At 59.7% G+C, this 26,467-nt stretch overlaps 2 protein-coding genes across 3 annotated transcripts in view; one reads left to right on the top strand and one right to left on the bottom strand.

Annotated features, from left to right (window-relative positions):
- PIK3R3 (phosphoinositide-3-kinase regulatory subunit 3) overlaps positions 1-11,715 on the bottom strand; it is an 83,023-nt gene extending 71,308 nt beyond the window's left edge. The window contains exons 1-4 of the mRNA XM_075759519.1: positions 11,616-11,715; positions 10,304-10,989; positions 5,846-5,941; positions 5,521-5,598 (exon numbers count right to left, since the gene is read on the bottom strand). Of these exons, the coding sequence (XP_075615634.1) occupies positions 5,521-5,598; positions 5,846-5,941; positions 10,304-10,619 (490 nt within the window). The 5' untranslated portion in view covers positions 10,620-10,989; positions 11,616-11,715. The remainder of the gene's footprint in view (positions 1-5,520; positions 5,599-5,845; positions 5,942-10,303; positions 10,990-11,615) is intronic.
- A 6,776-nt stretch (positions 11,716-18,491) lies between these two features.
- On the top strand, positions 18,492-23,560 carry TSPAN1 (tetraspanin 1). Of its 2 annotated transcripts, XM_075759517.1 has the most exons (8): positions 18,492-18,543; positions 18,710-18,774; positions 19,884-20,090; positions 20,516-20,590; positions 21,302-21,400; positions 21,771-21,908; positions 22,400-22,483; positions 22,746-23,560. In XM_075759517.1, exons 2-8 carry the CDS (start codon positions 18,718-18,720, stop codon positions 22,797-22,799), a joined length of 714 nt encoding a protein of 237 aa, XP_075615632.1. In that variant the 5' UTR covers positions 18,492-18,543; positions 18,710-18,717; the 3' UTR covers positions 22,800-23,560. The 2 variants fall into 2 exon arrangements, with proteins under 2 accessions (XP_075615632.1, XP_075615633.1); XM_075759518.1 differs by lacking the exon at positions 20,516-20,590.
- Positions 23,561-26,467: the final 2,907 nt, after the last annotated feature.

The raw sequence follows: 26,467 nt of genomic DNA, 5'->3' as shown, positions 1-26,467 counted from the left end.
ACAACCTGCTTGCTGACCTGCCGGCAGAGCAAGCAAGCAGCCAGGGACCAACGGAGAGCATCCCTTGCCCATGGGGGATGGAAAGCAGGAATAAATTTGGGGCTGAGGAAGGGGTATGTGGGATGACCACCGGCCCTGAGGGAAAAGCAATGGGTGCTCCCAGCCTCCTCCCGCTGGGATGCCAGACACTGCATCCCAGCAGAGGCAGAGGGGTGCCGGGGCTTTGGGCTGAGTCAGGCTGGGCAGGAAACGCCAGGACCTCTCCCAGCAGCTGCAGCCAGCCGGGGAGGCGTGAGTAAGCCTGGAGTTTCGGTAAACGCAGAGGATCTTTAGCCAAGAGGTGGCAGGGAGGAGGTGGGGGGGTGTTTTGAAGGAGAGGCTCAAGGGGGTCCCACTAATCTGTCCCCTGTCCCCTGCACGTGGACATAGGTGACGGTTGTGCCCCATATCGCTAGCCAGTGTGTGGGTGATAGGGTGCAGACCCTGTCCAGCACCCACAGCCCCTCTCGCAGCAGGGTGCAGCAGGGAGTCCTACAGGCTAAGCTGGACCTTGGCCGCCAAGTGCTGCTGCAGCGTGATGCTGTTGGGTGCATGGTGCCCGTGGCAGAGGGGCACCCAAACCACCCATACCTGGGGCTGACTTAAATGCTGACTTGGGAGCTTGCCTACCCCTGCCAGACCTTTTAGGTTTAATTGTCAGCTGGTGCTGCAGGGATGTCCTTGTCACCCAGTCCTGGGGCTATAGCTTCCCATCCACATGGATGCTGCCTGCACAAGGACCTGTACATCCCCTGGACCCGACCAGGCGTTTGAGGCTCCTGGGCATCCCACAGTGAGTGTTTACAGGGGAGCTGTGCACCAAATCAGGGAATATTTCCCCAGCTTGGACTTAGCATCATTGTAACATCTCTATGCCAGCTCACTGGTACCTTGGCAGCTGCTGGGACACCCCCTGCCCATGCATGGGAGCTCCTGGCAGCCCCAAACACCCTCCCAGCTGGGTTTCATCTCAGCATACCCCTGGCTTGCACTCAGCCAGGGCGGGGGTGCTGGGACCCCCCCGGTGAGGCTGCCTTCCCCTGCCTCTGCTTCCCTCCCTTGATTTCCCCAGCAGCTATGGGAAGGGATGGCAAAAGCTCATCCCCAATTTGCCCTGACAGGTCTGGCAGGGACCTCTGCGCCGCTGCCGTTTATTTACCCTTCTTCTGTTACCACCAAATATAAGCAATGAGCTCATGCCTCTTGCCAGGCTCTGATGACATGGGGTTTATTTCCACTGCAGGTATAAATAAAAAGCAGCACAGCAGGCACCGGGGTGCCTTGTGTTCGGGAGCAAAGTCGTTGTGCCCTGGGAGCCTCCAATTCCCTCTGGCATCCCAGGGATGAGGATGTGCCCCCTCCCTCGGCATCCACAACGTGATGATGGGGGGAGTGGTGTGAGTCCTCCCAGGCTGCTCTTTAGTCCAACCCCAGCCCTTTCTGCCCAGCAGCAGCTCCCAGCAGCCCCAGTGAAGCCCCAGAGCCCACCACCACCTGCTAATCCCCACCGAGGCCTGACCTAATTCCCGGGCACGTGAGCGTGTCTCCAGGCAGACTGCTCTGTGTCGGGGCCAAGATCAAAGCGTGCAGGATGGCAGTGCAGGCACAGCACGCCTGGAAACACCGGCTCCAATCCGCCTCGTGCTGCTGCCGGATTCGCCCCGGCACCCCAGGGTGCAAGCAGCTCCTGCCTGGCCCTGCCACTGGCAGAGGCTTTTCCCCCATGCTGCCTGTGCATCTGGGGAAGGGTCTCAGTATTTGAGTCTGTGGCTGGACACCGTAGCCCAGATTGGGGCAGGGGTTATCCAAAACGTGGGAGGTTTCAGTGCTTTGCCACCATCCTGGATGGGTTCAGCCCCGTCTGAGCCATATGGAGCCACAGGGTGGGGGGGATCCTGCAGGGTCTCTGTGCCCCGTTCCCCACCAGGGAAGAGGGATGAAGATGCAGACCATCCCTACCCAGTGGTGGCAAAGTGCTGCCTGGCCACTATACGCAGGACTTTGCAGCCATCCCCATGCCAAGCCTCCCCCAGCTCAGGTCCCTCAGCTCCGAAGGGCTCGTACACCTCGAGTCCACAGGCACTGGGGCCTTTGCAGGTGATTTGCCCCATCCTCTGTGCTCCAAACAGCCCCTGAGCCACACACAGGGGACAGCGGGAGTGCTGGGGACTGGAAACCCTCAGGGTCAGTGTGTGACGCCAGGCACAACAGGCACAGAGATGCCCCCAGGCCATGAAGCAGCCCTGCAGCCGGGCACTGCAGGGAGCACTGGGGGCAGCCGAGGCGAGTGCTGCACCCTGCCACTGCCTCTTAAAGCTCTACTTTCTTCTTCTTCTTTTTCTGCCCGTAACTCTTCCCCTGCTGCAGCAGCAGGGCTCCCAGCTGGCTGATTGCCTGCAACCCTTCGGTGAGTCCTCCCGGCCGCCCATGGGGATGCGGCTTTTTTTTAAGTCCCTTTTTTGGTGCTGCCACGTGACTCTGACTCCCGTGTTCAGCGATGCCGCATGGCCCTGCTTGCCTCTCAGGGCATAAGGGTCTGAATTGAGCATCGAGTGTCCTAAAAATTAATTCTCCTCTGAAGCCAGCATTAGCCAGCTGCGAGCCCAACAACCCTTCAGTCTCTGCTTCACCTGCTGGCCCTGGTGGCATCTCAGCTGGGTGGCAGAGGAGGCTTTCACTTCACTGCTCCCCCCTTTATCGATGAGCTCTGTCTTTCATTTTTATGGTTTTTTCCCTATAAATAATTTTTCTTGCATCATCCAACATGGACACACTAAGTTTGGTGCACAGATGTCACCATCCTGCAGGGTGTTACCAGCACCAGGATGGGGACAGGAGCCGCGCTGCGTCCAAGTGTGCCGTGCCCAATGCTGCCGCAGCTCCACGAGGATGGGAAACCTTCATCCCAAAGCCTGGGTGATGTTTGGCTTGGGGGCTGCCCAGTCAGGCTAGGTTCCCCCCATGGGTAAGGGCTGTGAAAGAGCCAGGGATGGGGAAAGGGTTCAATCAGCACCACTCAAACGGGTGCCTGTGCTGCCCGGCCACAGGGACATGATGCCCACGGAGTCCCTGGGACAGCCAGGACCACTCTGACCTGCATGGCTCCTTGTCCCCAGAGAAACCTCCTCCTCCTCCTTCCCCCCCCCCGGAAGTTCAGATGCTCTTTTGGTGTAGAATACACCCTGTTTTCTCCAACACATTAATATTTGGGGGTTAGAAAGCCAACACCTGAACTTTTCCAGCCCCTGCTCCTTTTTCCTTACACTCTCTAGCAGTTTTCCTGCCACCACTGCCAAACACCAGCGTGATTTGGGTATTCGCAGGGAAGCTGAAACTCCCAGTGGGAACCCAGTTTTGCCCCCAGCTGAAATGTGGTTCAGCCACCAGCCCTGGCTCTGGTTTCTCCCTGTTCCCCAAGATGGAGCTTGACTTTTGCAGGCAGGCTGCTGGCAGAGACGGGGTGCTGGGGGGATGGACCGTCAGGGGTGTGGGAGGAAGAGAAACGCGACCCTCACCTCGTGCATGGGGCATGTAAACTCCCATTTTTTGGCAGGGATGTTTTACTCCACCAAATGCAATGAAAGGGCCTGTATAGCAGCCAAAGCCGAGATGGCTGGCCTCCCCAGCCCGGTTTGGGCTCCAGCAGGGCCCTGGGGAAGCACTGCTGGGTCTCTGGTCTGCAGGAGGCTGCGGAGAGAGCAGGCTGCCAAGCCTGGGCTCTGCCGGGATGCTTGGCCCTGGCAGCAACATCATCCCCATCCTGTTTGCAGAGCATCCCTCTGGCAGGGCTGAGCATCAGCACCTTCAGCTGAGAGCTAGCAAACGTGTGACATGTCCTACCCTCTCCAGCCAGCTCTGGGGAGCTCTGGCTTCGCCCAGCTCAGTGTTGCCAAGCACGCGAGGCCCCCTGAGATGCCAAATAAAAGACCTTGTTTAGATCCCAGAAGAGCCTGGGGACTTGGGAGCATCAAGTCACTCAGGGCTGTTGGGGATTTTTCAGGGCTTTCAAACAGTTTGAAAACCATGATGGCATTTCCCTGCCCGGTGCTGGGTCCTGCAGTGGGAGGTGAAAACCCAGACGGACCCAGCAGCTGCTCAGAGCTCCAGCCCAGGCTCCGGCAAAGCCAGTGGATTTTGCCCCTGGGCTGGGGGAGTCTCCTGAGGCTGGGCAGGATTTCGGTAGTGACCACTGCGGTGCTGCCGGGGAGCCCTGTGCCTGCCAGGGATGCTGCACCAGCTGCGTGGGGAGGATAGAGGACCCGTAACTCCTGTGTGCTTGGGAAAATAGCATCCTTCGCATGCTGTTGTCCCTGTCCCTGCCCAGCCTGGGCATCAATGCCCAGGGCAGCTGAGGCCATGGGGAATGATCTCCAGATGCCTTCACCTCCTCTGGAGAGCAGCTGGGAAATTTGGGCTGGGGGGACAAGGCCATGCAAAAGGACACCCCACTGCTCCTCCATCCCCAGGCTGCAGCTTACGCAAGGGGAGGAGAGCAGGGTAGTGGGGTGTGCTGTGCCCCCCATCATCCCTGGGGGAGCAGAGCCCTCCTTGGGCAGCGGGGATTGAGCAGCCACGGCACCCCCGACATCTCCTCTCCTGCATCCCTTCCTTCTCCGCAGCCCAGTCCCCCGCCCGGCGGAGACTTGTCTCCCGGTGTGCGGAGGAAGCGATGAGGTCATGTTACTTAATATAGCGATTTCATCACAGTCCTTCTCCCCAGCAACACGGCCCGGCTGCTGCCGGCTCCCGGTGCTGGCAGAGCTGCCGTCCCCCCCCCGCTGTGCCATGCCGCGGGCCCCGGCCGGCAGCTCCCGGGATGCTGGGCCCAAGGGCAGGCGGGGGGGACACGGTGCCAGAACCGGACTGTGCGGGGCTGGACCGTGCCTGGTGCCACAGTGCCGCCCTCTGGGCACCGCGGCCGGGAGGATGGAGATGCTCGACGCAGGCTTTCTGCCCCCCCAGCTCCAGATCTGAGTGGCGCACTGGATCCACCACATCCCCAACGCCTCCGTGCCATCCCAGCCGTGAATTCAGGGGTTTTCCCTCCTCCCCACCCTGCTTGTGTCCCCCCAGTCCTGCAAAACGCTTCCCATTCTCCTAAAAAAATGAGCTTTTTCTTCCCCTTTTTCCTGTCACACCCACAAGAGGCTTTCTCCCTGCCCTGCTTCTCAAATAGAAACCCTAAAGTTTTGCAAAACAAAGTATTTTTTGCCCTAAAAAAAATAGAGCTTCTAGTGAAGGGCCCCAACCCTCTGCCTACATCCCTCTTGGCAGCATCACACTGGGATATTGGGGGGAGCAGAGGGGGGGGAGGCTCGCATGCAAACAGGGCCTTACAGAGCTGTAATTACAGCTATAACGAGGTCAGAGCCAGTAACCCATCCCCACTGTGCCCGGGCAGCATCGCTCGCCTGGCAGCATCCCCTCCACAGCCCCTTTCCTGCCCAGGGACACGGGGAGGGACGCGGCGCTGGGACTTACCTGCCAGAAGAGCCTGCTTCAGCTCAGCATCCCCCAGCACGCCAGGGGTGGATCTGTAGAGTACCTCGCTGTCAAGACCTGGGGAGCAGCCAGGAGAGAGGGGTCAGTCCTGAGCCCCAAATCCTGCCTCCAACGCGATGGCAGCGGGCAGAGACTGAGATCGCCAGGCTCCCTCACCCTGCCCACCCTGCGTGGGTACCAGGGTGCGTGGGGAGAGGTTTGGCTCTAGTGATGCTCTTGGGGCATCTCCAAACACGGGCAGAGCGGGTGGCTGCGCGTGTGCACCCACGTACACCCTGCAGACAGATGCTGCGGCTGCCCGTACCTTGTTTTTCCAGCGCCTCGATGAGCCTGGCCACAGTCTGCAGCGCCTGCTCGGGGAGGGTGGGCTGCTCGGCGAGTTCTGCCTGCCCAGGGAGCCCTGTGAAAGAAAGATGGGGAAAAGAGGCTTGGAAATTCCTGCCTGCGGGAATTCCAGCCTCTGTCTTCAGCTGCCCCAGGACAGGCTCAAGCTGCTGCTTTGGCACAGCCACAACCAACACTTTGGCTCACATGCATCTGATTTTGGAAAACTTCTCCCTTATTTTATCATCTTTTTGCAGTAAGAGTCACTGTTGGGGGCTCAGCCACTTGCTGAGATGCAAAGACCTGCTCGGGCACGTGCCCTGCTGCGGGGAGCATCCCTCCCTGAGCGTGGAGCTCCTTCGGGCCGGAAGCCGTTCCCCAGCCCTCTCCCCGCAGGACTGAGAACTGTGCCCTCTCATCACACGCAGCCCTTAGTGGCACCAGGCAGGAGCTGGAGGGGGGCACATCCCTACCCAGCATGGACATGGCTCCCTGCAGCTCTCACTCACTTGGATTCTTTAGTGTCTACAACAGGATTGAGCACAAGCCCAGGGAGGACTCAGCTGCCCACATTGGTTGGAGTAGAACTCCACCGGCCCTTGAGGAGCCCTTCAGCCAAACATGGGCCAGGCTTCCCATGGCATAAATCCCCAGGTACTGCTGGCTCCTGGGCTCTATACCAAGGACACCTCACCCCAGACCCTCCCAGGCAGGAACAACTCCCCTGGCAGGGGTGAGAGCGGCTCTTCTCACCCCAGGGCTCGCTCCATCCATCCATCCATCCATCCATCCATCCATCCATCCATCCATCCATCTCACCCTGGCTGATAAATCCCTCCAGCTGTGGGGTTATGCCTGACAGAGACTCTGACACTCTCTCGTTAGTGGCCTTGGACCCCCCCCCCGGGAAGGCAGCAGGCAGGGGGTAGGCAGGAACAGGGAGCTGCCACCAGCTGCAGCACATCAGAGCCATGCGTGACCACTGGGACATGGATAGCATCTGGAAAGGCTGATGTGTCAAGAGCTCTTCTGCCTGTTTTATGTGGTGAGCAGATTTGTTCTGGTGTAAATAAATTTTAAAAAATTGTAGCAAATTAAATAAAGCCCGAGTGTGACTTTCCCCCCCCAGCGAGGCACGCTCCAGCCAGGCCAACTCCAGCATTAGATTCATTCTGTCTTTGGTTTTTGCTGCTTGACAGAAGGCAGGGAGCTCGTGTGAAGCCAATAAACACATAATGGTTTTAAGGAATGGGGGAAAAAAAAAAAAAAAAAGGCAGCTGTGGACAGGACCACCCTGCCTTTGACCTTTTGCAAAAACACAACCTGGCTGCAACGGGTAGATCCAGGCTCTCATCTTTGCCACGGTGATGCCCTGGTGCTCCCTGGAGAGCGAGGAGGGATCCAACCTCCTGCTCGTAGGTGGCTGATCTGGTCCCCAGGCATGGCTCTGACCCCCAAGCCTGGCCACAGGGTCCCCTCCACTGCCTGATGGGGATGTGTTGGGTGAAATTGGGGAAGATTGCAGGGTTTAAAGCAAAATAGGCAGTTGGGAGCCCATGGAAAATGTCCCCACCACACAGGTGGTTTTTTAATTAGGGAAAACTGGGTTTTGGCCTCCAAGGCAATAGCTTGGGGAAAGGAAGCAACGGCAAAAAACAACCATCTGTTTCTCCTTGCTGGAAACAGCAGGAATAGCCCCAAGCTCAGGTTGGAGCTTTGGCCCATGCTCTCCCTTCAGGGTGCCAGGCTGGACCCCAGCATCCTGACACATCGCTTGGCTCCGACCCCGGGTGAAGTGGAGGTGATGCCTTGCAGCAGTGATGCTGCCCAGGACAACCAGGCAGGGGCAAAACAGCCACTGAGCTCCTGGGAAGTCCTCCAGGGACTTGGATCCACTGCAGAACCATTTTTAGGATATTATTTAATTAAAAAAAAAAAAAAGACCATTCCTCCCTGCAGAACCAGCCTTGGCTCTGGGGTACGGCTGGGAAACACAACATCTCTCTCCCATGCAGGGCTCCCCCCAGGGCTTCATCCTGCTCAGGGTCCCTGGCCAGCACTGGGGCTCAGTGGGCACCGAGGGCACGCAGGGTGGTATGCCGCTGTCGCAGAAAAATAAGCATTTGGGCAAGCCAAAACAAATATCCCTCAAAACCTCCATCTGGGAATGGAAACAGTATGGGAATAATTTAAAAAAAAAAAAAAAAAAAAAAAAGTCCCTTCTTTTTCTAGAGTATGTCGGAAATTTTTTACTCTAAGAGAAATCCCGCCAGCTGGGAGGTTTGGGTTTAGAGCGACATAGAACAGTACATGCTGCTCTGCTGCTGCAGAAAGACGTGGTCATGGGCCATGACTGTCTCCTGCCAAGGCACCCATGCACCCCAATATCGCTTCAGGGGAGGCACCCCATGGAGGGGCACCCCACAGCACAGCACCGGGGAGGCAGCACCCAATGTCCCCCTGGGCAGTGGGGCTGGACACAAGGCCATGGCCAGAGCATGTCCTGCAGATGGCAGCACCCTTCCCAATCTACCCCCAAAATCTGGTTTTCATGGATTTTTCCCTATTAAAAAAAATAAAAATCTCAGTTTTACTTTTTTTTTTTTTTTAATTTAAGTTGTTATCCTCTTGCCCAAGCGCGTGAAGGGCTGGAGCTCCTGCACCGAGACCTGCTGTAGCGGCCAGGCTGCGCTTGCTGCTGGGGCCGTGCCTGGATCTGTGGGGCATGGCCACGTCCCTGGCACCCGCGGGCAGGGGTCCCCAGGCACACCTCCCAGCCCTGGGGGGGAGCCCATACCACTCCCGCAGTGGGGCAGGCCCGAAGGCAGCAGTGATGGGCAGCAGGGGCAGAAACAAGAGGGTGGTTCCATACTCTCCCATCTCTAAAAATCCTGGTGAATGGGGCTGGAAAACCTTTGGGTCCACTTCTGTCTGACCCAAATTGTCCACACTACAGCACTGGGTTTGCTAGGGCTCTGCCCGCCACACAGCCAGGGACAGAGGGCTCCTCATGTGCCAGGCCGGGAAGGGGGTGGGTCACCCCCAAAAAGCAACCTCCTCCTCCCTGTGATGGCAGCACAGAGCTGCTCACTGACCCAGGACAGCATCTGCCTTGGCGCACTCGAGGCATCGGTCAGGGAGGAGCACTCCTGTTTCGGTGATGGGAGGCAAAGGGGGTTCTCAGCATCCCTGCTGCACCATTGGGGGGGGGCTGAGCGGCAGGATCCGCACAGCAAACCCCATAGGTGGTGGTGGATGGCGTCAGGGGAAGGAGTTGCCCAACACCAGCTGAGTCCTGCCATGCTCAGCCCAGGGGCTGGGTGCTCCCCACCCACTTAAATCACAGTGGCAAGGGGGCCTTGAACTGTATCCTGGAGAGGGATGGGCTCCTTGCCAGTGGGTGCCCCTCTAACACCCCCACCAGCCCAGGAGGGAAATGGCCTCTCCAGTTACCACATCTGCACCTTGGTCCCAAACCAGGTGAGGAGGGTGCTGGTGATGCCGGGCTGGTTTTGGGCAGCTGCGGCTTAAAGGCGGCGCTGCTCTCCCAGGCCCACACGGACAGCCATGTCTCCTCCATGGCATCCCAGAGAAGGAGAGCACCACGGCTTTGGCTGGGGTCACTGGGTCATGCCTGGTGGAAGTGGGGTTTCTTTAGGTTGTTTTTTTTTTTTTAAGCTTGGGTACATTATGCAACTGCTGTGAGATCCCTCCCAGCCCCGACGCACCGGCCATGGTAAGTGGTGAGGGCAGAGCGGCTTCACGAGCTCAGCAGATCGCAGCAGAGAAATGGCCGGAGTCCCCATGCCAGGAAGGGCCATGCCAAATATTCCCCTCAGCGCTGTGCTGCAGCCCCTGGAGATGGAGGAGCCCCCCCCGGAGACTGACCCCATCGCATGCCCAGACTGTCCCTTGTCCCAGCTTGCACAAAGGGACGGTGAGGCCGGGAGCTGGGTGGGTGCCAGCGCTCGCCCGGGCACCGAGAGCAGCCAGAATCGGGTGCCGCAGTGGGGGAGAGAAGAGCAGTTGCAAGAAAAGGTCCCCAGGGACTGCCATGGGGATTTCCGCTCCTCCCTGCGGCGCGGGGATGGGGCTTCTGCATCTTCTCCTGTGCTCTCAGACGTGGACCCCCTCGGCCATCCCACGCCAGCCCAGCAGCCAGCCTGGGGTGTTGGAGAAGAGCAATCCCTGCAGCGTGTTTGCCTGGGGGGGGGATACCCCAGGCACCCTGTGCCCCTCCTGCGGCTGCCTTGACACACCAGGGCAAGTAATTCCCAGGGCAGCTCCTCCTCCTGGGGCTGTATCCCCATCCCAAGGGTGGATCACCAGCAAGCCATCCCAAAAGCAACCATCCCTCCTGGGCTCCATGCCACCCTCACCATCTTGCAGGGTACACCCCCCCCGGGGGCTTCCACCTTCCCGCTCCCCCAGCACTCACCCCAGGGTGTGGGGGTCCCAGCTGGTGGTGGGGGCAAGGGCCGTGGCCTGGCCTTGGCAGCAGCGGCAACGATGCGTGCAGGGCCCAGGTACTCCACGTAGGTGCCGGGGAAGTCACCGCGCTCCTTGGTGCGCTCGTTGAGGCCGTGGAGCCAACCCTGGGGGCTGCGCTCGTCCCCGTCCTTGTAATCAGGGTCGTTGAGCAGCCCGGCCCTGCTGACCGTCAGCACGTCCCCAGGGCACAGTGCCAGGTCCTCCTCCCGGTCCTTCTGGTACTCGTAGAGAGCCCGGTACTGCAGCCCGTCCGAGGAAGCCATGGCAATGATGTGCCGTGGGTCACGCTGCCCAAATCCAGCCAGGCATCAGAGGTATGGGGTGTCTGCACGGGGTAGGTATGGCCGGGCTGGAGCAACGCAGCAGGGATGGGAGCGCTCCCTTACCTGCGCACGCAGAATAAAATGTCAGTGTTGGAAAATCTCAATGCTGGAGAGTGGCTCCTGACCCCTCCAGCCCGAAAATCTTTGTGGAGCCACACTGGTGCCTCGAGCTTGGCAGGGTTGGCTCAGGTGTGGGTAGGGAGCCTTTTCATTGCCGGGGCAAACAAGAATAATTGGGGTGCTGGGTACAACCACACCCTCCTCTTCTCAGCCTGGTCTCATCCACATGGCACAGGGGACCTCCCTCTCTCTGCCAGAGAGAAAGGCAGTGTGTTACCAACCAAACCTCTGTCTCGACCCCCAAACTCACGGCCCTGTCCCCCATCCCACCCACCCGACGCCAGGGAGAGCCCAGTGGCTCGCTCAGCTCCAGCTTCCCGGGGAGCTCCCGCCAGCAAGGCTCGGCTGCTGCACGCAAGGAAAGTACCGGCAAGAGTCTGGAAAGTAGGGCAAGAGATCACACCACGGGCTTTTAAAATAGACATATGTGCCGAGAAACCTCCCGCCTGCACGCAGATCCCCGCTGGCAGCTCCAGCCTGGCGTTGCTGCACCGAGCCGGTGGATGAAGATACAGGATTTTCAGATTTTGTTGGGGTGTTTGTTTTGGTTTTTTGGTTTTTTTGTTTTTTTTTTTTTTTTTTTTTTTTGGTGCATTTTTAAATAATCCTCCAACACACACATCTTTCCCAGGGGGAAAAAGGCTATGCTGCTGCCCGCCCCCCCCCCCCCCCATCTTCCCGTAGGACCCCCGTGGAGGAGAGATGGATGGATGGATGATGAGCAACAACCGCGGGGCCGTTCGTCTATCCGGCTGTCCCTCCGTCCATCCGCCACCTACAGCCCTCCCGCTTCCCCCACCTCCCCCAAAGCCTTACCGGGTGCGGCGGCTGCCCCGGCGGGAGCGGAGAACGGGAGCGGAGCCGGCTCGGCCCCGCCGAGCTCCGGCGGTGATGTCAGCGTCCCTCCTCCCCCCCCTCCCCGGTAGCCGGGCGTCCCCCCCCCGCCGCGCTGCGGCGGGGGGGGGACGCCCGGCTACCGGGGAGGGGGGAGAAATATAAGAGTAGGTGGATGATATCATCCCCAGATGCAGCATCTCTGCTCCCAAATTGCCTCCTCTGTAGGATGGAGAGCCACAGACAGGGAGGTCTCTATCCATCCTTAGGGATGCTAAAGGATAGGGGAGGACCAGCACCCCATGGACACCCCTCTTGGCAGCCGGCTCTTGCCCCAGCACCCAACCCACCCACAGGCAAACCCATCCCTTAGCTGGGATCGAAAACACACACAGGAGCTGTCATGGAGAATTCCAGCCCAGGGATGCTCTGGTTCTTCACTCTCCTCCTTAGTGTTTGCCCAGAAACGTTCCCCAGGCTGGGCACCTCATAAACCAGCACAGGGCGATGCTGCAAGAGCTCCTGCATGCAGAGAGGTTCCTTAAAAATTAACGAGGCAGCAGTTAAAATATAATGGGGCCGAGAACTTGAAGAGAGCTGGTAGGGCTCATAAGGAAAGGGCCATGCTCTGCCACAGCAGGGACATGCACATCATCAGCCCATGGCAACAGCAGCATGGTTGCATGCAACAAGAACATCAGTTCCCAGCTCATATCCAGCTTGGGGACACCCATGCTGGGGGTGCCTCTGCCCTGATGTGGTTCATGTCTCCTTGAGTCTCAGCATGGATGTGAGGTTCCCAGAAGTGCAGAGGCTTGGGTTGCTGGGGTTTTTTTTAATCCTTGCTTCTCACGCTGACTTCTCAAGCCGGCAGCTGCTCCTTGTCTTTGCTGCAGGTTGGGCATCCTAAAAATAGATGGTACCTAAAATGTAAGCTCTGGGAAATTCATGCTGGCTGAATCTGAGTCAGCGCTAGAACAGTGCAGGGGTGGCACGAAGTCCAAGGAGGCACCCCAGGTGCTGGGGAAGGGCTGGGAAAACTGAGGCACAGAGTTGAGCAAAGCAGGGCAGGAGATGTACAGCCCTTCTCACCCATGATTTCAGCAAACTCCCCCCTCCTTTCCCCACAGCATGTGGCCTGACTGTGCAGCACAGCAGCATCCCAGGGGGATTTCACTCCAGCTGCGTTTCCCTGGGCAGCACACAGCCCCCGACACCCTGCTCCCCAGCCAGGGTCCAGCCAAGCTGCTGGCCTTTGAGGACTAAAAGGGCTTTTTCTCCCCCCCATCCCACTCCTGCTGGCACCACACTGCTGCCACAGCTGCTGGGACAGAGCTGGAGTCACTCCTGGCTACTGCCCAGCTGCAAACAGCCAGACACTGCCCTCCCCTCACATCTGCTTCCCTGCCTGGGGCTGCCCCAGTCGTGTTCCCTGTGCCCCACTGGGGATGATGGGGGTCTGCCTTGCTTGGTCTCCCCAGCCCATCCCACTGGGGTTGTCAAGCCAAACAGGGGTAGGCACAGTGCCAGCACTCTAGGGGCTGCCAGGGGGAAAAGCAAGTTTTCCTCCTGCGAGAGGATTAAAGCTGAGGAGGCTGGTGGGTACATCAGCATCTGATATTACCACCCATCCTACCCTGGGATCAACCCTACATACAGGCCAGGAATTAACACCATCCCAGGGCTCTGGGGCAGGGGAACCCCCTGGCATGACACCCACCATCTCCTCTTCCCAGACTGCTGAGGGGGACCCCTCACACCCAGCAGGAAACATCTTCCCCTCCCAACATACCTCAGGGTCCCCAAGGCCAAAGGCACCATCTCCTGCTGGAGCCCAGTCCCATTGCCCCCCCTCTCCACTGGATAGGGCTGAACATCACCCCAGCCCTACCCAGCATGGCCAGATCCTGTCCCAGGGCTCCTTCTCATTGTTTGCCTCCAGACATCCCCCAGAGCACCCCTTACCCACACCCCAGCAGCACGGGCATTCCCCAAAGTCCCCCACCTTGGGCTGCCCCTCACCCCCACTAACCCCTCACCTTGCCCCAGGCCTAGAGGGGTGGGTGCATCCCCTGGGGTGGGCAGACAGTCCCCAGGCAGCACCCTGTGAAGAAGGGAAAAGTGTTCTAGGCCTTCACTGCTATTTATTGAGGAAGCAGAGGAGCTGCCTGTCAGGCCCTGATTAGCTACAGATCCTTCCTCATTTGCCTAATGAGCAGCACTCATTGCAATGAGAGCTTTGCCTTTGACTTGACTGGCTGCTGCTCTTCTGCCAGGCATGCAGGAGGAGGCATCCTTGCACCTTGCACCCCACGTTCCCCTTCAAGCCCCCCTTTGCTCACTGTCCGTACAGCCCAGGCTGGGCTATGGCGGGGAGAGGCACATGCCTCCTTGCTGGGGTCACCATGCCCTACTGCAAGCCCCTCTCCTCTCCTGGCTGGAAGGACAGCCCTTGGTGGGAGCATCTCCAGGGGATGCTCACCAGGCACCCGCCTCAGCTGCCCACTCCATCCTTCCCAAAGCAGCAGGGGCAGCTCCACTGCTCCCCTCTTCGTTTCAGGGGGCTGCCCAGGTCCATGCTTCCCACCAGCGGCTGGGGGAAGTTAGCCACACGGCTGTGAATAAATAGAGCATAAATAGAGTTGTTAACGTGCCTGGCTGGAGTAAGTGAGGCTGTGAAACCAGGCTGAACCCTGCCCAGCTGGAGAAATCAGAAAGAAATTATGTTTGATTTCTGCTGACATTTTGGAGTCGGCATTTTTGGTTTCCTCTCTGTTTCCCCCCTCCAGAGGTTGCCACGCTTTGCTTTCTCCTCTTTAGGAGCAGGAAAACTCCCTCTCGGTTTTCTCCCAGGGTGCCTGGGAGTAAGCTCTGGCCTCTGTGGGTTTTGGTTTAGGAAGAGCCAAGTTCTTCTTCAAACAACCTCCCAGTGGGGTGCCTGCAGGCAGCCAGGAGCTGCTCGCTCCTGCAGCCACGCTCTGCCACCGCCGCCGAGCTGCCCGGCTGGGCTGGGGGTACCCCTGAGCCTGGGGAGGGAGATGCTGGAAAAAGCCTGAGGAACGTAAGGAAAGGCTCAGGGCATGGCCCGGGGCGGCGCTGGGGCTCTTTCCTGTGCCTCTCTGCAGGGTTGGAGCTTCACAGCACGGCAGGCATCAAGAGCTGCCGGAGCAGGTGCCAGCAGAGAGACGGCCGTGCCAGGCAGGGCATCCCAGTACGGCACTGGGGACCGATGGCCGCTCATCGCCACCTCCCTGGGCAGTGGGCATCAGCGCACCCCGGCACCGAGCCCCAAGCTGGGTTTGGGCACCCTGACCGGTGATGGGAGAAAGCTCCATCAACCGGGCAGCCCCAGCCATCCTCGCTGGCAAGGTGACGGCGAAGGCTTTGCAGCCCGGCTCTCGCCTGCAGCAACCTCCAGAGCATCAGCGCTCGGGCACGGGGTTGTCCTGACGTGACCCTGCAGCGCAGCCCTCCGCATCCCCGAACCCACCCAGCTCGGCTTGACGGCAGCTGGCGCCTCTGCATGGCTCTTGTTAATTAATTCGTGAAGGATTTACCAGCCTGGACACATGTGAGAAACAAGAAAATGTTATCTGGAGGGGCACTGGCAGGCAGCCAGCGGCAGGGCAGGCACCGGGGGGGACGGGACGGGACGGGGGGACGGGACGACACGACTTGTTGCCAGGGGGTAAATGCACAGGAAGAAGCTCAGCCTGATACACAGGCAGGGATGTGTCACTGAGCCCCTCTTTAACTGCATTATTAACACGCAGCTAGCAACAGCAGCATGATTAAAATCGTCTCCATAAGGCACAGGGCTGGATCCTTACCCTGAGGGTCTCACACCAGGGGGATGCACCCCTGGGACATGCTTGCAGCCCCAGCTTATCGCCCCCGTATTTACACCCTGGGCTCTGCACGGCACAGATCATGGCACCAGATGAGGCAGCTCCCATTTTTCGGACTCAAGTTGTGGTTTTGCACATAGCCACAGAAATGAGGAGGATGCCCCTGAAGCGGGAGCTGCAGCCGTGGGGAAATCAGTCTGATCTCACTCCCCAGTCCCTCCCAGCGTGGGGGAGTCGGTGATTTCCACAGTTCTCCAGCCAAAATGCTTTGAGTCCTTTCAAATCTGAGAACTGAAATACTTCTTTTTTCAAGATGTCAAAAACTTTTGGCTCCTGCAGATTTTTATTTCTCCCCAGCAGGAGGCAGGAAGTGATGAATTCAGCACAAATTTGCAACATTCAGTAACTTCCATCTGCAAATCCGAAGCCAGGTTCATCTCTGGCACGTCGCAGTGTGTCCATCCATCCACCACTTCCAGGCGACTGGATGCTGGACAGACAGCTGGACAGATGCTGCCAGCCCAAAACATGCACATGAAAGCCCTTTGCAAGGTGCTCACCTGGCTGGGGCTACCCCGAAATCCTGTCTGGTCTCTAGTCTCCGTGGCTGGCCCTGCTTCGGGTTTGTTTACCCAATGCTTTACCAGGAGGGAAACTGAGGCACAGGGGGGGACATCCCCGGGTCCCAGCTGAGTCCCTGTGGATGGCATTAAGCCAAGCGAGCCTGGCTGAGCACCCACCTGGCCTCCTCACTGGCAGACTGCTCAGGCTCGTTAGCATTTGCTAATTCCTGCAGGTGGCTGAGCAGGCTCCAGCAAGCCCCGCTGGCGGGAGGGCTGCCAGGGCACCCCATGCCCTGCTGGGTGTGAGATGCCAGTTTAGGTTCCCCCTCCTCCTATTCCCAAGCAGATGCTTTGTTAGTATCACAGGCTAATTTGCCTGTAGAGAGGAATGGATGGCTGCTCTGAAGTCCCACCTCGGAGCACCCAGCAGCTGCCTGCGCTGCCTCGCTGGAGCCCTGAGTAGGGAGGTCCCAATGCACAGGGGTGGGAGGGATGGGGAAGGCTGTGCCCGCAGTGAGCCCAGCTGTTAACCAGAGGATGCCAAGGCCCGGGATCATCAGCGAGGTGCAAGTTCAGCACTTGAACGCTCAAAATGCGAACGGGAGCTGGAAGAGGCATGAGGCTGGGAGCAGAGCTTGCAGCCTTTCTTTGAAGAAAAGCTGAGGGAGGGGTGCTCGGTGCAGACACCATGGCTGGATCCTGACACCAGACCTGTGCCTGGCTCCCGTGCTCCCTCGGGCATGGACTAGTGGCAGGGCTGGGGACAGAGGACCTCGGGGGTGACTGCTTATGGCCACTTCCGTGCTCTCAGCCTCCCAGGGCAGGGTTGCTGGGAAGGAGCCGTGGTACCCGTGCCCTGGTGAGAGGCATCCCCGCGCTCCGGGGAAAGGGATGCCTGGGGTCCAGCTGCACTGTGTGTGGGATGGGGACAGCAGGGAAGTGTCGGAGCCCTGCCGGGCAGGAGGGACATGGGAATGTCACCAGGCTCGTCCTGCTGTGGCCAGGCCAGGCCTTCCTGGAGAGCCAGAAAATCCAGCCCCAGCTCCCTAATTGGGGCTTGGATGGGTGATGCTGGGGAGCAGCCAAACCCCAGGCTGTAGTGCCAGGCACTGGGGAGGCAAATGGAGCAGCCCATAGCTCATCCTTCCTGTGGCTGGGAATGTTTGGGAATGACAGCAAGTAGTTACATATCTGCCAGAAATTATTTTCAGGGTGGGGGGATTGCATACAGTGAATGGGGTCAGGCTGGGATGGGGCAACTGTTGGGAGAGGGGCAATATGATGGGGGTCTTCATTCGCATTTAGGGGGCAGCGGTCCCCCTTTGGGAGAGGGATGAAGGCTCAGCCCCTCGCTCCGTGCGGCTTCGTGGCAGCAGTGGATGGGCAGCTGCAGGGGAGGGCTGAGGCTGCAGGCAGTGAGGGAGAAAGGGTTAAAGCCCCCCGCTCCAGCACAGGTTGCATTAATACCCAGGATGCCCAGAAGGGTTGAAGGTTTTCCCCAAATGCCACTGGGCTTTGGCTGCGCCCCAACAGGGCTGACTTCATCCTGCTGAAATGTATCATTATGGCCAAGCAGGGAATTTGCTGTGAGGTTCTGGGGGAGCGGGGCGTGGGGTGGGGCGTGCTGAGCAGCCAGAGCCTGCGTTCGCTGCTTGCTGTCGCGGAATGAGGGCTCCCCAGCCTCCCACATTGTTCGGCCTTGGTTTGGGACACACGGTGGGTGCTGGGGAGGGGACCAACCCCAAGACCCTGCCCCAAAGCCATACTGGATGGGTGAGGACCATCCCCACAGTCTGGCCCGGGGATGCAGCTTTCCCTCGTGCACTGCTTGGCTCCCTGCTGCAGCCCCCCTCCGTGGGAAACCAGCCCTGCTTCAATGCGTCTTTCCAAATAAAATCGCTTCTGGCAGCCCTTAGGCAACGGCAGGTCTCTGCTGACCTGCTCCAGCGCTGGCACCTGTTACGGCTGTCACTGTCCCCTCCTGCCGTCACCCTGCTCTGTCCCCGCCAGCGAAAATCTGCCTCCCCGCGCAGCAGTTATGGACGGCTCGTCAATCTTCGGCTTTTCCTTCGCAAACTGCCTAGCACGGCCATCCATCCCCCTGTGCCCTCCTCTGCCTGCTTCTGGTTTGGCCCAGGAGGTCGGAGATTTGGGTTTTGGAGAGATCCCTGCCCGAGCAGTCCTGGGCTGTCAGCGGGACGGGGACATCATCTCCCCCACCCCACGCCAAGAGGCCCCGGCGATGGGCACGGGCGGCAGCCGGTCGGACTATCCCGGTGCCCCGGGGCGGGCGGCTCCGGCGGCAGAGGGCAGCAAGTCACCAGGCACCCGGGGACACGCGTGGCTTCGCCACCCCCTTGGGGCTGGCCCCGGCGGGGGGCGGGGGGGCTCCAGCGGCGGAGGCGGCCCCGGGGCCGCTCCCGCTTAAAGGGCGGCTGCGGCGGGAAGGGGGTGGCAGAACGGGCTGGGTCGGGGCTCTGGGACGTGCTCTCCACTCAGGTAGGCTGGGCTCGGTTGTGGGTAGTGGATCCCGTGGGTTCCCCCCCTCTGCCCGTGGGGAGCCCCCAGACTCCCCTTAGAGGGGGGCTAAGGTCCCACTCGCAGCAGAGCAGTGGCTGTGTTGGGGTGGGGGCTCCCCTTGATAACCTCTGTCTGCTCTCCCCAGGTGCAAAGATGGGGTGCTTCACCTTTATCAAGGTCATGATGATCCTCTTCAACCTGGCCATATTTGTAAGTGCACCCCGGCTGCTGTCTCTGCCCGGGGGGCCCGAGCCTGGCAGCCCCCTCGTCTGCCCCAGGAGACTGGGATGAGGGGCTGGGCTCTGTGAGAGCAGCTCCTGGGGAGCAGCCTGAGCTGGGCATGGGGTGGGTGAAGCCTGCCCGCATGGCTCTCCTGCCTCTGTATGCCCCTTTCTGTGGGGGACGGAGCAGGTGGTGTGGGCGGTTGGATGTAGGTGGGACTTGTGCTTCTGGGACGCCAAGATCTGGTGTGTGCCCCAGAGCAGGGGCGTTTGCTGAGTCCCTGCTTGGGGGGACCCCATCCCTGTAGGGGAGCAGCCCATGTGTGTGCCAGTGACCTGTAGTGCTGGAGGTCTCGGATGTCGAGGGTCTCCAGAGCACACAGAGCCTCTGCTCCCGCCCAAGGCAAAGGGTAGTGGAGCTCCTGAGAGCTACCCTGGCTCTGCAGGAGCAGCGGAGCCACCTGGAAGGTGGTGTGGTGGGATATAGCCTTGGGAAGGGGGGGTGCAGAGCCTCCAGGCTCGCGCTGGTGAAATCCTCCCTCCTCAAAGCTCCTGCCATGACTTGGGGCTGGTGACGAAGGACAAGCTGCTGGAGGGCAGGGCTGGGGCAGGCTGGAGGCAGCCCTGAGCTGACCTTGCCAGGAGCATGTGAGCGTCTGTGGCTGCTCAGCCGCTCCCCTAGGTGAGTGGGCAGCTTCCCCGGACGGAGGAACTTGCGGCAGCGTGATGGTGGCCAGTGTCTGAGCTGGCCATGAGGGCCCCTCTGGGGTCAGGGAGCGGCTGGTGGCACTGCTGGCTTGGCTGCCCTGCATGGAGGTTTCTGCCCCGCTGCTGGCACCGAAACCCCTTGGGCTGGAGAAGGGGGCAGCTGCGACACCGCAGCCACGGATGTGCTGGTGGTGGGGTGTGTTTCAGGGTAGTCACCCATCCGGCTGCCCCAAGCGTACGGTGGCAATGCCCCAAGCTGCCCCTGGTGGCCACAAAGTCTTGTTTTGGTACGGCAAAAACTTGCAGAGGGGAGAAATAGCTGTGCCAGGACCTTCCTGAAATCGCAGATCTCTGCCTGCCTGGGAGATGACATTGTCTTTCTTCTCCCAGCTCGGTGGCGGGACCCTCCTGGGAGTTGGCATCTGGGTCACAGTGGATGAAAAGTCATTCCTGGATATATTTGGGACGCTCTCCTCTAGCATCCTGCAGGTTGTGAATGTGAGCTACTTCCTCATCGTCATCGGTTCCATCCTGCTGGTGATTGGCTTCCTTGGGTGCTACGGTGCCCAGAAGGAGAGCAAATGTCTCCTGATGATGGTATGGACCTGACACCTCCTTATCAAGCCTCATTTGAGCTAGGTCTCTGGTGGGGGAGATCTGAGGGACAGATTTCTCTGTGGAGGTGTGCTCCTTGGATGTTCCCATGTGGTGGAAGGCTGGGTGAACCTCGGAAAGCCAATGCTGGACCCAAAGTCTGCTGTGGGGAAGGGTGAAAGGGAGCAGAAGCTGGTGCTGAGCAGAGGTCTCTCTTGGAGTATGTCCGGAGAGGTCAGCTCCATGCAGACAGAGGGTTGGAGGACCCCAAGGTTGTGCTGCTTCTGCCTTGGAGCAGAGCTGAAGGCAATGAGACAGGGCTTGAGCCCTGAGGGAGGGTCCTGCGGCCCTTGGGAAGCAGATGGGTTCCTGAGGGCTCTGTGGACTCTGGCTGTTTCTTTGACCTCCTTCCCCTTGATGTATCCTAGTTCTTCTCGGTGGTGCTGATCATCTTTATTGCCGAAGTTGCTGCTGCTGTGGTGGCTCTGGTCTACACAGGTCTTGTGAGTGGCATATCTGAGTCTTGGGTTGGGCTAATCTGAGACCTGCCCAACCCGAGACTTTGGGGGACTGGCAGTGCTGCCCATGGATGGGGAAGTTGAGAGGTGGGCACTGCTGCAGGAAGAAGGGATGCTGGTCCCTACTGGCGCCAGCTACATGGGCAGGCTGGGGTGGCCTGGATGGGTTGAAGTTGATGGGAACAGGTATCCCTATTGCCCTAAAGAAATGGGAGTTTGGTACAAGTTTCACCCACTTTCTTTCAAACCCCTGACTCCAATACCAGCTGAGGCTTGACACCTCTCCACCTCTGATGGTAGGAGCCACTTGGGAGAGGAAGTCCCTAATGCTTCATGCTGAGCAAACTCAACCCCTTATTAGACACCTGAGAAACCACCTGAGGAGAAAGGTGACTGCTCCCACGCTCGTGCACTTTGCCTCATTAGGCACAGAAGTCAACCGCAGGGCAAGCGTCATTCCTGGCTCCCTCAGTTACACTGCTTATCAGATGACTCACTGGTTATAAATGGCCTTGGTGCCATAAAGTGTTGTTTAGTGGGGAAGGGGGCAAGCTGTCCTTGGGCCAAAGAGACAAGGTGTGATGTGCTGGGTCTGGTTGGCCTCCTCCCCATGGGCTGAGACCAGTATAGGGGCTCTTGGCTCTGTTGTGCTACCCAGGACCTTCTCTGATGGTGTTTCTCTGCCTCTTCTTCCAGGCAGAGATGCTACTGACAAGTGTGGTGACCCCTCTCCTGAAGGAGAAGTATGGGGAGGATGACAGTCTCACACACATCTGGAATGTCACCATGGAGGAGGTGCGCTGAGCCCTGTGGCCCCCATCTGTGGGTCTGGATGCTCCCGGCACAGGCCTCATGGTGCACACCTGAGTGGGCCAGCAGGATGGGGATGGGGACATCATCGTGGTCTTGGATGTGCAGAGCTATCGCCACCCCATTTGCTTCCCAGGTGCCTGGGACCTACGCACTTGGGATCTAGAGGTCCTGTTGCTGGGGTGACAGCTGTACATGCTGGAGTGTGGGACAAAATCCTGGTCCATGAGTATCCCCCCAGAGCTGGGTTGAGCTGGGTGACCCCTCCATGGGGCAGAGGGGTCCAGACCATGTCTGACCTAGGAGGGAGACCTGCAGGATGCTCTCCCCATCCCTTCCTCTCTCTCCCTCTTAGGTCCATTGCTGTGGCCTGAATAACTACACGGACTTCACCAACTCCACCTGGTATGAGAAATACAGAGTCTACCCAGAGCCCTGCTGTAAGGGCATGCATCCCTGCAACGACACGCTCGCGGCACAGGAGGAGGTCCAGGTACGGATGCAGCAGTGGCTCTCACCTTCTGGCAGAGCCTGGTTTGGGGTGTGCCCTGGCATGGGGAGGGAGACCTGGTCTGTAGCTCCAGCCCCAGCTCTGGGCATGGCAGTCCCGTGGGCTTTAAGTCCTGGGGGATCTTGTGGTGGCCTTGGCTTGTCGTTGGTGGAGACAAGCAAAGCTGCTACCTCTGCTCCAGTCCTAAGGGAGCCTCTGCAGCAGGGTGGCATGCCTGGAGCTGAGCAAGAACCCAGGCACCACGCTGCCTTTTTGGGTGATTTCCTTGCCTCTTCTCCTCCCCCTTCCCCCTCCCTCCCTCCAATACTGTGCTTTGGCCTGAGATGTGGTTGAGATGAGTTGCCCCTTGAAACCGCAGACCTTCTTTTCCATGGGCTGGAGAACTGTACCTCCCTTTCTGGGGATGCTGTTCCCCAGCGGTTAGGGGATCGCTAGCCCTTGCTCATCCTTACCTGTGTGGTTGCTTCCTGCAGGGTTGTTTTGATAAGATTTTGGAAGAAATCAGGACTAACGCAGGTGTGGTGGGTGGCGTTGCAGCCGGCATCGCTGCCTTGGAGGTGAGTGCCTGAGCATCGCTGTGCTGCCTCCTCCTTGTACCTGGAGGTGAGCAGTGGGGCTGGGACCAGCCTGGGTGGCCGAGGGGCTGCTGGGGGCTGGTGCAGACCACCATCTACCCCAGGGAGGCAACTGAGCCTTCTTCCCTGGGCACACCCAGCTCTTCCTCCTGGCATGTGCTGGGGATGGATGCTGTGGGCTGTGACCCAGACCTGTGCTGGGGGGGACATTTAGGGGGGCTGACTTGCCTCTTGCCACCCCCAGATTGCGGCCATGGCAGTTTCCATGTACCTGTACTGTCATCTGGATCAGAAATGACCCCACGAGGCAGGAGGATGATCTGCCACCACACCACCCCCCCCCGCCATGCCGGGGTACGCCTGTGGTGTGCCGTGCTCTTGGGGGGGGACCCCGTTGCTCCCCAGGCCTGATGCTGTCCTGTTCACTGTGATTTATAGTTGTGTTTGATCTACTGAGCTGGGATCTGTAGAGTTTATGTGTATATTTTTGTACTGATATGTCACGCCTGAGTCTGTACATAGATTTGGGGTTTGTCTGGGGGTTTTTTGGGTTTGGTGGTTGTTTTTTTTTTTTTTGAAGGGGGTACAGGGGGAAGCTGCTTGGCCTGTTTGGGAGATAAAGCGGTACAGGGGCCCATCAGGGCTGCTGATCAGGCAGTGGCACAGCGATGTCTTGATGTCTTGATTAAACCCTCGCAGGCATGTACTGAACCTTTCCCACGCCGTCCCCATGGCCTCCCTGTGCGTGGGCTGGCACTGGGGCTGGTCCATGACCCCCCGCATCACTCCATTAAACTCGCGCTGCTGCCCAGCCGAGGTGTTGTAGGTGGTAACTACCCTCAAATGGGGATGTACCTACCCCTACACCCATCCTTTGCCAGCCCTGACCCCGTCACGGTGTTGTCCCCTAAAAGAGGTGCTGGCTAGTTTCTGCCCTGCCCCGCCATGAAGCACAGCCCTGAGGACCCTGTACCTGCCCTGTACCCCTTGTCATTTCATGGCTGAGCCCCTCTCCATGCTGTGAAGAAAAACAAATAAATTTTTCATCTTGGATACAAATTATTTTCTGGAGTCTGTCTCGGTGCTGCCTTCAATCACTAGTCTCTCCCTGGGGAAGCGCAGCAGGGTGGGGGGCTGCCTTGCCTTCCCCTGTGCCCCATGAGCCCTACGTATCCTGCCTGCAGCCTGCCTGCCCTCCCTCCGCTGCGGCTCCTCACCTGCTCCTGTGCTTGGAAACAAGCAGCCTGGTGTTTTCACAACAGCCGGGGAGTGGCAGGGGCTACTATCTGCCTTGCAAACCCTCCCTGCCCTCCGCACCAGCTGCCCCTCGCCCGGCAATGCCGGTTCACGGACTGAGCAACAGCCTGGCTTGAAAGGCAGGGCTGGCTCTGGGGGGGGCTGTACTGGTGTCCCCATCAGCCCCAGGAACCCCAAATAGGGTGTTTAGGGTGGGGAGGGGGTCCTGCCGGCCCCATCTCCAAGCATCTCCATCCCCTAGCATGGTCCCACACCACCTGTGTGATGCACCTACGGTCCCTCAATGTCTGGGGATGGTGGTGGGGGGGGGTCGTGGGAGGGACCCCAGCATCGCACCCTCTCTGGCTTCAGCACCAGAAGGTTACCCCACCTTGAGCATCCGCTCACTGTGCCTCAGTTTCCCCTTTCCAAAAACAAGGCCAAGCAGGCGGTTTGGGTGGTGGGTCTTGTCGAGGGCTGCTTCACCCCATTTTTGACATGAGGCTCCCTACCTCCCCGCTTGTGGGGCAGAGCAGGAGGGCTGTGTGGCGGTGAAGGACGGGGTGATTAGCAGTGGGGCAGGAGGCCAGTGTGCAAACAGCCTCCCCGGGCGCTGCCTTGCTCTGTGCCAGCCACGACACCCCTTATCAGCTCCTGCACCCGGCACAAGCCGTACTGGGGCACCGCCGCAGCCCTTTGAGGTCTGGCATCTCCCCAGTGCCATGCAGCACCCGACGTGCTGGCAGGAGCAGCTGGGTGACAACAGGACGGGCACAGGGACCTGCTCCCCGCTCTGGGTGACTCAGCCCCGGGCACGGGGGTTCTGGCCCTGCCCCATGGAGAGGCGTGGGGGAAGCTGGTCTATTCCTCCTACTCGCTGGATGGGTGAAAGTCCAGGTTCCACCATAAACTGGTGACCTCACGAGTGCTGTCAGGATTTTTGATCCTCTTTTCTCTCCCTGAGCACACCCGGATCCCAGTGCTGTCCAAAGCCCTTCCCGGATGTGTTGTGGTGCCCAGGAGCCACGATGATGCCAAATGGCACCAAGCCCTGTCAGCTGGCACCGAGCTGGGCACCGCTGGGCACGCCTGGCCTGGCTGTGTCACCCTCTGCTCCCTCTTTTCAGGGCTGCTTTGCCAAGCCGACCCCTTTTGCCATCATCCCCGCAGGGTGGAGCAGGCGTGGGGGCAATGCCTGGCCGGCCGGGAGCCTCTTCCCTGCCGCGGGGTTTTTCCGGGACAGGGCAGTTTCTGTGGTGCTGAGTTTTGGCAATAACTCTGCAACCACGGGCTTGGTTCCTCCCCTCCACCTGCTGGGGAAACTCGAAGGACCAGTTTCTCCTCCCAGATACGATCCCTCCCCATCGCCCTCCCCTACTCTCTGCTCCCCTGGCAGCCGAAGGGCAGCAGCGGGGGGTAAGCCAGGCCGGTGCAGCCTCCCCGGTGCTCCCGTTGTGCCCCTGCCCTCTGCTTCCCACCGCCGGAGCTTCTGGGAGGACACTCCACCCCAGCCGGTCCACCACCAGCCCACGCACCCCAGCTCACCACCCCATCCCCACCAACCAGGCATCTCTGCATGTTGCAACCCTTAGACTTGCCTGATTCCCCCTGACTGGCACCCCGGGGTGCCTGGCAGCACCCCAAGAGCTGACACTTGTGGCATCAGAGAGTGAGGCCAAATATTCCGCGGGAGCACGTGGTAGCAAACAGAAACTTCCTTATTGCCCCTGGGAACGTGTCTTTGGGCTCGAGGTGCACAAGCAGCTGACAGGGTGTGTGTGCTGTGGTGGGGGTTTCCTCTTTTCCACCCGTGACACAGGGTGGGGGAGAGCAGGAGGGTGAAACCTCCCTGGCAGGGACTGCAGGCAGCGCCCTGCCGCCCGCCTGAGCCTGGGTCACTGCTGTCTCCAGCTACGCACCCTTTGGTGCTCCCTGCCACGGGTTGTGCCACCCACCGTGGGCAATAACCCCTGTGTGGGTGCCAACCAGCCTGCACCAGCGCGGGCAGAAACCCTTCGGGATGGGCAGAGCCGGCAGGAGCGGAGGGCAGGGTGGCTGGGCCCAGGGCAGACTTTGCTCTTTTCCTGGGTGGGGTTTGCCCCTTTCCCGGCTGGGGAGGTGATGAGAATGGCAGGGGAGAGACCCGGTTATGTGGGGGGACACTGGGCAGCAGAGCTGAGGTCACTGTCAGGGCCAGGCTCAGCAAACGGGTGGTGTTTGGTCCCCGCGCTCCGGGGTTTGCTCTGTACGGGGAAACGGGTGCACGCAGACCCCCACCCGCCTGGAGCCCCTGGGAACAGCGTGGCATCTCCAGCCTCATCCCATCTGCTGCGGCCCCACAGCCCCGATGTGATGGGGTCTGGCCCGATGTCACCATATTTCCCCCTCCTGCAGCAGCCTTGGGAGAAGCCTGTGGCAAACAGCCACTCTCGGAGCCCGCGTGGGGAATTTCCCTCTGCTTGGGGAGCAGGAAGGCTCAAAGCTGCGCTGCGCCCCAGGAGGCAAGAAGGAACGGGCCGGGTGGGGTGGATCCGGCAGCCTCCTGCCCGGTGGGGTGTTTAGGATCCCCGTGGGCACAGGGTGGGGAAAGTGAGGGGCTGAAGCCCCCGGCTATATGGGGAAGGCAGATTCCTGAAGAGTATCTTCATCTATTACCATGGGGTGATGTACCTATCACCATGCGGTGATGGCTCATGTGTTGCCCCACACAACGGGTGTCAGGAGATTTGC

Source organism: Balearica regulorum, chromosome 8, assembly GCF_011004875.1.
Source record: "Balearica regulorum gibbericeps isolate bBalReg1 chromosome 8, bBalReg1.pri, whole genome shotgun sequence".
Lineage (NCBI taxonomy): Eukaryota > Metazoa > Chordata > Aves > Gruiformes > Gruidae > Balearica > Balearica regulorum.
This window is presented reverse-complemented; position numbering and strand designations above follow the sequence as displayed.

Excerpts from the sequence above, each read along its gene's own strand:
- TSPAN1 (XM_075759517.1), top strand. The coding sequence starts at position 18,718 with ATGGGGTGCTTCACCTTTATCAAGGTCATGATGATCCTCTTCAACCTG. Across the intron at positions 21,401-21,770 it reads GGAATGTCACCATGGAGGAG|GTCCATTGCTGTGGCCTGAA; the intron begins GTGCGCTGAGCC and ends TCTCCCTCTTAG. Across the intron at positions 21,909-22,399 it reads CGGCACAGGAGGAGGTCCAG|GGTTGTTTTGATAAGATTTT; the intron begins GTACGGATGCAG and ends TGCTTCCTGCAG.